This window comes from Meleagris gallopavo, chromosome 3 (assembly GCF_000146605.3).
Source record: "Meleagris gallopavo isolate NT-WF06-2002-E0010 breed Aviagen turkey brand Nicholas breeding stock chromosome 3, Turkey_5.1, whole genome shotgun sequence".
Lineage (NCBI taxonomy): Eukaryota > Metazoa > Chordata > Aves > Galliformes > Phasianidae > Meleagris > Meleagris gallopavo.
The window spans coordinates 2,856,019-2,866,924 of NC_015013.2; the positions used below are offsets into that span (position 1 = coordinate 2,856,019).

General features: G+C 39.3%; 1 protein-coding gene across 1 annotated transcript in view; it reads left to right on the forward strand.

Moving 5' to 3' along the window:
* The window catches only part of COL15A1 (collagen type XV alpha 1 chain), a 105,245-nt gene that overhangs the window by 84,820 nt on the left and 9,519 nt on the right, over positions 1–10,906 (forward strand). Inside the window, exons 28-33 of the mRNA XM_010708265.3 lie at positions 309–410; positions 1,538–1,673; positions 6,548–6,612; positions 8,965–9,093; positions 9,259–9,318; positions 10,621–10,680. Of these exons, the coding sequence (XP_010706567.1) occupies positions 309–410; positions 1,538–1,673; positions 6,548–6,612; positions 8,965–9,093; positions 9,259–9,318; positions 10,621–10,680 (552 nt within the window). The remainder of the gene's footprint in view (positions 1–308; positions 411–1,537; positions 1,674–6,547; positions 6,613–8,964; positions 9,094–9,258; positions 9,319–10,620; positions 10,681–10,906) is intronic.

The following is a 10,906-nucleotide window of genomic DNA, read 5'->3' on the forward strand; positions in this document are numbered from 1 at the left end:
TTTGCATCCAGCTATAGCACAGAACAAGGTTTTGCTAGGTAAAATAGCAGGAAACAGCAACAGAGGCACTTTCCTCTGTCTCTACCTAGGTCCACCTCCCCTAATCTACACACTAAGAAATTCTTGCAGCTTCAATAGAGGGGGTGTTCCTTTTTATTCTGTATCATGGAAGAAGGAAGTGGTGTCAAAAAGATGTTATGCAGATGCTCTTCTTTATTAAACTTAGAAATTTCAGATAACTTTAAAAGATGAGTGCATGGGATTCTGATCTTGCTTCAGCTGAATGTTTTATACTGTTATCTTTAAAGGGTGAAAAAGGAGACAATGGTGTAAAAGGAGAAAAAGGAGAACCAAATGGAGGTTTTTACCTGACAGGACCACCTGGACCACCTGGAAGACCAGGATTAGTTGTAAGATATACGTGTTGTATAACATAAATATTTGTGAATACACATTGTTTTAACTTAGAGGGCACTAACAGAGACAAGCATCAAGATCATATTAACAACTGTATGCATACTTATATGCTAACCATTAACTCAATAAGGCAGAGTTCCATTAGGCATAAACACAGAAACTTCACTATTGTGAATTGAATTAATTTGTTTTGAGAAATAGATGCTATGCTCAGCTGCCTAACACAACTGTATCAATAGCAATACAAATCAAGGAAATAGATACAATTATGCAAGAACTATCAGAAAGCTTTCTCGTCTGAAACTTCATGTCTTGAATCTAGTTTAATATATGAGTAAATTTTTCAGTTTCCATGGCTCTTTGGAAAAAAAAATGCTTACAACTTAGAAAAAGTGGTATGGTTGCCTGCCATCAGAAAATATTGCCATCAGAGATGAAGGACCTGCAGCAGTGATATCATCACAGATGGAAACTACAGTGGTATATATTTCAATCAGAAGAGAAGCAGGAAGATACTTAAATAAAATAGATATAGTAATTTAATGAAGACAGTGACTTCAACAAGGTTTAAAATGGCTAGATACTGCTGACAATTTGCTACATAGAGGTTGGGGTTGCACAATTGATCTAAAATTGAATCTCAGTGAAAGTAGTACAGTTTAAAACTATAAATCACTTCCTGAGGATCTGTGTCAGAAAGGCATCACCATGTCTAGGCGTAAGGAATCTCTGCGCAAGCATAAACAACCTTGAGAAGCATTCCTACTCAAGAGGACATCCTGATACGCAGCTAGCTGAAGAGCTAGCAAAGTTCAAAGGGGCTCTTGGTCTGCTTGCTTATGAAGTAAGATGAGTGCCTCATAGTCGTAGATTTGGCATCTGTTGAACCAGGGCCATGCTCTCATTTCTTTGAGCACCCAGTTTGAGACAGTATTGCAGTCCCCAGTGATACCTTGATTGTTATCAGTCCTGAGCGAGGTCAAGGGCTTTTGCACCTCACTGTATGAGCAAGGCCTTGGGCATAATGACCAGGATGAAGGAGAAAGCTCAGCGACAGAGGTGTGGAGCATAGCATAACAGACACTGATACACTCAAATAAATACATTTTATCATTAATAGGGACCTAAAGGGGATTCCGTTGTTGGACCCAGAGGACCTCCAGGGTTGCCTGGCTTACCTGGTTTACCAGGTTATGGAAAAATTGGACCACCTGGCCCACCTGGCCCACCAGGACCCCCTGCAATATATGGATCAGGTGAGAAGGAGTGATTTTGCCTTTCATTATGTATGTGAGCACATACACATACTTACATACCCCCAGCACACTTTTTTCTTTTTGTATGTGTTCTTCCATCTACCTATCTACTCTCCATTCTTGAATCAGGTTGCTCCCCACTTTCCTGAATGCTGCTTTTTTTCTGTAGGGAGTGTGGATTTGAACTGAAAGCACAAAAGGAACAACTCTACACTCAGTTTTCCTTGACTAGTGCTAAGGGAGCACTAATGCATAACATAAGCTTTATTAATGAGATGGTGCTGGAGGTTCCCTCAAATCTGCATTAAAGGTATGCATGGCTTTAAATCAAGTGTTAGAGTTCTAGACAATAACACTTCTGATTCATTTTGGGTCACAGGTCTGCTTGTCACAAGCCTCATACTGTTAATGTCCAGTGCTCAGACTAGGTTCTGATGGACAGAATCCTGGGCTCCACTGTCATCACATCAAGTGTAAAGTCAGAGGATCAGCCATCAGTGAGAGACCCTTGTTCTTCTGTCAGGAAACTCCAGCAGAAAGCATTCCCTAATATTAGCTGAAGGAAGAGAGCATACTAACAGCACTGTTAACTGTGTAGAGAGATTATAATGCAGATTTGTCTTGCCTAAAGTTTGGGTTGGCTTACTTAATAAAGACCTGTTTCTGAGACCTAATGATCAGACTGCTTTCAGCAATATCTGTAGTTCCAGTATGTTGGTTTGGGAAGCAGATCCCTGAGTCTCCAACTTGTTCTCTCCAGAACAATCCAGAAATTAGACTGGTTTGTGCAGCTCCCAGGGACAAGGCGAGACTTTCAAACTGCCATTCACTGAACATTATGAATGGAGTGTCTGCCAGAAATGTTCATCTTCTGATGAATGTATGAGGAAGCAGTAATCCTTACTATGTTCAACACTGTAACATAGGCATGTACCTATGTATTAGCCTCTGATGATAATAAAATGAACATAATCTTGGCATCCATGAAGTTCACAGAGGGTTTTAGATCTTTTCTCACATAATTTACATCAAGTACTTCTGAATATTAGCTAGTCAGACATATATATATGTGTGTGTGTTTGCATTCCATCTCTTTCACTTTAGCTTATCTGCTAGTCTCCATCATCCTTCTATGTATCTTCCTCTTTGCTTTGTAAGAAGCTTCTTTTGGCAGCACACTGATGATGGAGACTTTTACTAAATGTCATGAAGACAGGTGTTTGTTTATTTAGTATCTTTAAGGCACCTAGTCATCACTATTAAAGCTCTTACTGTTATATGGGGAAAGTGGAATTTCTTATCTGTAGCTTTGAATTCTTGTGAGAAATGAGCCCCCTCTCCCTGCCATTGGTACGAAGGAATTGCTCTGGAGAATCCTCAGAACATAGATTGTTCTATGTGTGAAAAGCAATTTCAACGTTTCTCAAAGCTTCACCAAAAAGTAAAAATAGAACACTAGAGCTTGCTTTCTTGGTATGTAATTGCAGCCTCCCAATTCAAAAGTTCTAATTCAGTGAAAACCAAGTTCTAGAATGCAGCATTGTTGGTAGAGCTAGCTTTTACTGACTGAACAATCAATATTTTAAATCTTGGGCTGTTTTATTCAGATTATTAAACTACTTCAGAGTGAAGAGATACAAAAAAGCAGATGTTCAATATGCTTGTTTTATTTTAATGCAGGTATTTGAAGGGGAGGAGGAATCCATAGCTCCACTCTCACTCAAGATCACTGTTCCCAATCCTTTGAAAATTATGAAGGCAGAATATTTACTCTCCTTTAGCTTATCTTCCATTCCTCTCTGTCAACGGTTTAAGGGCTGATTTGGCTCAGTTCCATGACTAGCAGTGTGGGGGAAAACCCCTGGAAAGGGAAAAAGGGGAAAGGGGAAAGGGTAGGAAGATGGGCCTAAAAACAATTTACTAAATAAGATAACAGAATGTAAGATTAAACACTATAATACAATATAATACAATATAATTAGAATTGAAGCTAATAAAACAAATAAAATGAGAGTGTCCAAAAACCAAAGGCCTTACTCTAAGGAAGCAGAAGCAGAACAGCACCTGCAACAGAGACGAGCCAGATGGTCAAAAAGGGAAAAGGGAGGGCTTGTGGTCTGTGAACAGTTTTTATCTTCCCTCTGAGTGAAAACAATAATAGAACAATGAAAGTCCTCTGGGGTATGTAGTTCTCCTCTTCTGTGACAGGCACCTGGAACTGGAGCACTGACTCCCAGTGCACTACATGATGTTATGATGCAGAATTCTGATCACCAAAAATCATAAAACCATGATACTCTCCTTCGGTCCATTTGGTTCCAAATTATTCAGTAACCTGTAGATAAGTGGAGTTAAGTCATTGCAAGGAGGACAACTGGATGTGTGCAACCAAATTTCTCCTAAGTGTGGTTCAGAGAACATTTTTACATTCCTCCATTTCTCCTTCAGCTTTGAAGAGCAGTTCTGTCCACATTTGGGATTATGGAACTATTTGAATAGCAAAGAGCAGCTGGAGACTTTGGAAGTGCCCATCATAGTAGGAGTTGGGAAGTGGCTAAGAACTGAAACTTGCAGGTGTTTGTGCATATTTCATAAAACAGATTCACAAGCATGCTGAACACTAGCTGGACTTCTCCATGCTCAGATACATAGATCACTCTGAAAGTAATGCCTCCTATTTATTTCCTTGGTAACTACAACAGATACAGACAGAACAATTACTCATTGATAGAGCAAATTCTCAGCTACAAAACACCATTTTTCAACATAGTCACCACTATTACATTTTTGCCAGCGATGAACAAGAACCTGCATGCCATGCTCAGGAAAATCTGCACCAGCAGAGGTGACCACTGTTTCACAGCTGCTATGATAGCATCGTTGCTAGGAAAATGTTGCCCATAGAGTACATCTTTCATCAACTTGAACAGATGGAAGTCAGAAGGCTCCAAATCCAGTGCTCCACAGTCTTCAAACTCATCTGGGTCCTGGCATTATCATGTTGCAAGAGAAAGGTTGCATTCTTCTTTGACCTGACTCTAAGTTTGAGCCTTTGGCTTAGTCAGAATCACGATGGTCAGAGTTGATGGTTTGTCTGACTTCCAGGAAATCCAGAAAAATCACCACTTTTCTATCCCAAATGACATTACACATTTGCTTTACCTGCTAAGGGCTGCATCTTGAACTTCTTCTTCCATGCGAATTCACATGTCACCACTCCATGGTCTGCTGTTTTGACTCCAGCTTGTAGTGGTGACACCACATCTTGTTGCCAGTAACCAGTAACCAGTGCATACCAAGAAACTGTCACCTTCAATCTGTAACTGGTTCAATAGGTCCAGAGAGATTTGCATACGGTGTTCTTTCTTTACCGATGTGAGCATTTCTGGGACAGCCTGGTGCAAACTGCAATATTCCAACGTTGCCAACATCATTTCTAATGCATCGAAGCCAATATTCAGCTCCAAAAAGTTTCCTGGTCATATCCACCTATTTGCATGGATTAGCTGATTGAGACGCACTTCATTTAATGGTGTGACAGCTATGCACTGCAATTTGGCTTGTCTGTCATGTCCTTGGTGCCGCTGCTGAAAAATCACCCACTGCCTCACTGTACTAACATCCACTTTTAGGTCTAAACATTCAGCAAGTGTCAATGAATGTCACTGACTGCAATTTTTTTATGCAGGGAGGAATTCAATTACACACTTCTGCCTCCTACACTTTTACATCAGGCACCAATTTGTCAGACTGCCCTTTTACTGCCACTTATCATACAGCAACCAAATTTAATGGAATATTGGTGGGAAGGTTCAACCTCTACCACCAGCATCCACTTATAATGTCTCGGGACAACATATAAAATAAGAACATTACTTTCAAAGCAATTCTCATAGTTTGACAGCAATCCACCAATTATCTCTTTATTCTGTGTCATACCAGCTCATATCACGACTTTCTGTTTCTAATTGTATTTTTTGTTGAGCCTTTTACATTCACTCCCAGAAGTATACTAATGTACTCCTGTGGATCCCCTGGACCTGTTTTGTTGCTTCCACTTTGTGTCTTTCTTTTCCTCCACATAAGGAGTTTCTATTGTGGTTAATATAAGATCTGTCTAGATATTAGCTTCTCTGGGATTTGCCATGATTCTCACTAGGGTCTGCATGTAGAAGCTCTTTATTCCAAGCAGCTCCAAAGTGCCATTGTCATAACATGCATTCACACAGTGTTCTTGCTTTCAGTCTTTTAAGTATTACTTTGTTTCCTCCCTGTAATTTTTACTCTAGAAAACACTGACTTTCAGTTTTAGGTGAAAAAATTTAGTACTGGAGTAGAGAGGGGTGCAAGGTAATTTATGCTGTGGACTGCACTCTTAGACCTTCAAGTTCATTCCACCGAAGAATTCTATGTTGCTTTAAAACATAAGCTGAACTTACAATTGTGATTTTTTTTTAATCTCATAAAAAGTTTGGTTTTGTTTACTTTTATAGCAAAGGATAAAACGACTCTCAAAGTCTATATGCCTGAGAGCTGCTTATCTTTAAGAGCAAATGAGTGTTCTGGTCAATTTAAGTTGATCTTTATTTGCAGAATGCCCACAGCATATTCCAATCTGTTAATTTAATCTTTGCAAAGAACAGGGAAGAGACTTAAGTTTCACTATTACTTTAAATAAATAAATAAATATCTTTAGAATGCATTTTCTGTAGTTGACTTGAACATAGCTGTTCAGAACTTGGCTATGTATGGACCATGGCCATTTTAACCTCTCACTACTCCTAGGCAACGCTGCCAAGTCCTTTCTTTCTGTCATTCACTCTCTCTCAAAACAGATGACCTTCAACATGTGCCATATTTTTGTTGTGTTTTAGCAGCCACAATGCCTGGACCACCAGGTCCTCCTGGAGAACCAGGGTCACCTATAACCAGGAATCTGGTAAGACAACAAAATATGGAATTTTTCCATTGAAACTTGTTTTCCAAATCTATTGGTGGCCATTGTTAGCAATGATAGACGAGGGAAAGCTCAGTCCTGTGTTTTTGTTATATTTTTTTCTATTTTTTTGAACCTCTTAATTTAAAAAAAAAAAAGTATCCATACAGCTGGGAAACACAATGAGAATAGTCTGTTCATTTCCTATTTGAAGAAATGCAATGGGATGTGGTGGGATAAAGTAGTGGAAAGGTGTGCGCATTCCAAGTTCAAAGAAATAACTCCAAAAGAGTTTGGCAATATGGAAAAATATAAACAAACAAACAATCTCACATTCATAGAATCACAGACTCATAGAATGGCTTGGCTTGGAAGGGACCTCCAGGATCATCAAGTTCCAACCCACCAGCTTTAGGTGGGGCCTCCAACCTCCATACCTAATACTAGACCAGACTGCCTAGGCCCCATCCAACCTGGCCTTGAGCACCTCCAGGGACAGGGCATCCACAACTTCCCTGAGCAGCCTGTTCCAGCAACTCAGGTTATTTGATTATAAGATAAAAACTGTTCCCTAACAAATCTAAAAATTGTTGTGCCAGAGGATACACTGAAATTGAGTTGTTTCCTTTTCTTACTAGATGACTTAAATCAGAATTGTATGCCAGGTGAAGCAAAAATGACAACTTATGTCTTGTTAATTTCTAAATTTTTAAATATTTTTAATATTCATTTAAGATTCAAACCTGCAAAGGTTTCACAGCCATTTTTTATCTTTTCCACATTCTCATGCTATGTCAGAAAATCAGATTACCTGCATACCTTTGGCAATCATTTGGGAATGCACTAATAAATGAGCAGGTTTTCAGATCGCCTACATCACATATAATGAACTAATGAGAATGTAAATGCTTTTGCACCATAGTATTGTCTCTCTTCTATCTGTTTTTTCTCATGGAAATTCAGAACCTGACAATTCTTATAATATTTTAAGAAGAGGGGAGAAACAAATATTTAAAGACTGGTGCCTCGAGGTAGAGAAATGTGGTCATAGACTAGGAGCTAGAAGCCCAGTTAGGTCAAAACTAACATTAAAAAAATCAATATGCAAATTGCTAGTAACATCTGCATGATTCATAAAGCATTAATAGAATCAGGCAATCATGTAGGATGGAAAAGACTTCTAAATCACCAAATCCAAGCATTAACCTAGCACTGCCAAGTCTATCACTAAGGAGCACATCTACACATCTTCTCAATACTTTCAGGGATGAAATATTGTTAGGCAACCTATTCCAAAGATTCACAACTGTTTAAGTGAAAAAAAAATTCCTAATATTCAAACTAAATCTCCCCTCATGCAACTCCAAACTACTTCCTCTTGTCCTATTCATAGAATCATAGCATGGTTTTGGTTGGAAGGGACCTGTAAGATCATCAAGTTCCAATCTCCCTGCTATAGGCAGAGGCACCTCCTGCTAGACCAGGTTGCTCAAAGTCTCATCCAGTCTGGCCTTGAAATGCTTCCAGGGTGGGGGCATTCACAACCTCTCTGGGCAACCTGTTCCAGTGTCTCACCAGCCTCACAATAAAGAATTTCTTCCTAGTATCTAATCTAAATCTACCATCTTCCAGTTTAAAACCATTTCCCCTCATCCTGTTGCTATATGCCCTTACAAAAAGTTATTCCCCAGCTTTTCTGTAGGTCCCCTTTAGGTGCTGTAAGGCCACTATAAGGTCCCTCCAGAGCCTTCTCTTCTCCAGGCTGAAGATCCCAAGCTCTCTCATCTATACTCACAGGGGAGCTGCTCCAGCTCTCTGATCATCTCTGTGGCCTCATCTGAACCTGCTCCAACAGCTCCATGCCCTTCTTGTGTTGAGGGCCCCAGAACTGGATGCAGTACTCCAGATGGGGACTCACGAGAGCAAAGGGGTAGAATATATTCCCTCAACCTTCAGGTCATGCTTCCCTTGATGCAACCCAGGATGCAATTGGCATTCTGGGCTGCAAACACACACTGCCAGCTCATGTTGAATGTCTCATCAATGAACACCCCCAAATCCTTCTCCTCGAGTTGTTCTCGAGCCATTCTCTGCCCAGTCTGTATCAGTGCTTGGGATTGCTCTGACCCACCTGCAAGACCTTTCACTTGTCCTTGTTGGACTACTGGTATAGTTCTGCTCAAATCAACAGAATGATGATGTCAATATGCCAAAGTGAGTCTTTGTTATTGAAAATTTTGTATGAAATGGTGTAAAACCAACTTTATGAGCATTTCTTGAGCAAAAAGCCATAATATTGATGTGTTCAAATGAAACATATTTAACTTGCAAAATGCTTGTTTTGCTGTTTGACAGGTTACAACATTTCAAAACATTGATAGTATGTTGGAAAAGGTTCATTTGGTAACAGAAGGTACACTAATCTATCTTAGAGAAACCAGCGATGTTTTTATCCGTGTTCGAAATGGATGGAGAAAATTGCAGGTACTATTGCACTATGTCCTATCCTTTCCAGCTCTCTCACTCAAAATATAATCGTGTATATTTTTACATGGATGGAGAGGAATGTATGGAAAGGTTCTTTTTTTTTTTAGTTCAGCAGCTACTACTGATACTTTTTTCTTTGTTTTTCCTTCTGTGTTCTTTCAGCTAGGTGAGCTAATTCCTGTCCCTGATGAGAGCCTTCCTCCTCCAGCTGTATCAAGTTATGTAAGTATAAAATATTGGACTGTGAAAAACTGAGTCTAAATGTGTAAAAACAGGTGATACACTTGGCAGAAGTTGCAGGCTCCTGCATAACACGATCTTCTACTGAGAACTGTCATTTCAAAATACCACTAAACAAGCTTGCAAACTAGTTCATGCTGGCCAGCCATTAGTTTTTTACATTATATTCTGAAAATCCAAATATGACAGAGACAAAGTGTCCTCTATGAAAAGCAGGACAAAGAAGACTGCCAACTGAAAAAGAAAATCAGTGTTCTGTTTCATAACACTGAAGTCAGTTGTATCAAGCTCTGGTTCCTGCCAAGGAATTTCAGAAAAATACCTCTGAAAAGAAGGCTTTCTCTAAAAGTTTATAGTCCTTTATTCATGATACATCATCATCATCTTTATATAGCTTGTTGAAACATAGTCTTGTTGAGTGCAGATTAATTGATCTGACTGTTGCAATAATGAAAGGGCAAGAGAATGACGGAAAGGCAAAACTGGCTGGGTGTTGTGGTTTAACCCAGAAGGCAGCTAACACCACACAGCCTTTCTCTCACTGCACATTGTCCAAGTGGGATGGGAGAGATAATTTAAAAAAAAAGTGGAACTCATGATTTGAGATAAAAACTATTTACTAAGATAGAAAAGAGAGAGAAATAAGAGTAATAATTATAATATATATACTCACAAAACAAGTAATTCACAATGGAATTGCTCACAACATGCTGACTGATGAACAGCCCACCCTCAAGCAGTAGAAGCCCCCCAGCCAACTCCCCTCAGTTTAATGTTTTCCTCACATGATTTCATACATGTGGATTATCCCTTTGGCCAGTTTAGGTCAGGTGTCCTGCTCTGCTTCTGTCCCTTCCTTGCTCCTTGTGTCCTCCAGCCCTCTTGCTGGCAGGACAGTACAAGAAAGTTAGAAAACAGAAACGTCCTTGGTTTTGTACAGCACCACTGAGCAACAACAAAAACATTGGTGTTTTATGAACATTGTTCTTCCCTAAAGCCAAAACATTAGCATCATACCAAACACTGTGGACAAAAACAACTCTGTTGAAGCTGAAATCAGGGTGCTAAGACAGCATTCATTCAAACACGTATTTATGTGACAGACTAAATTTGTGATATGCAAAGTATACATGGATACATGACTCGGGTTTATTTTTCTGAGGCAGGACAACTCCAGATTCTCCAGTGTTCAATGTTTGCTTTATTTAGAATATCACTGAATGCCTAAAATTCTGCTCTGAGTAGCATGTTTAACGTATGTATCTGCATGTGTTAAAATAACAGGGACTTCAATCTCTTCCGGCCCTGAATCCGATATCAAACATGAACGATGGAAAACCAGCAGTAAGTATGAGTTCTGTATTGCAATTGTGTACTGTGTTTTGAAGCAATATAATTTGTGTGTTTAGGAAGATGTGTAATATTTCATCTTCAGGTTCACAGATTTTGCTTTAGAAAGTTAAAAATACCTTTTCAAAAATTGCTTTAGATGTCTCAGAAATTCTAAATGGTTTCCTGGACTACTTTAATCTCCCTAGCTTCTTTCATATCTGGAAAAAAAAAAAAAATC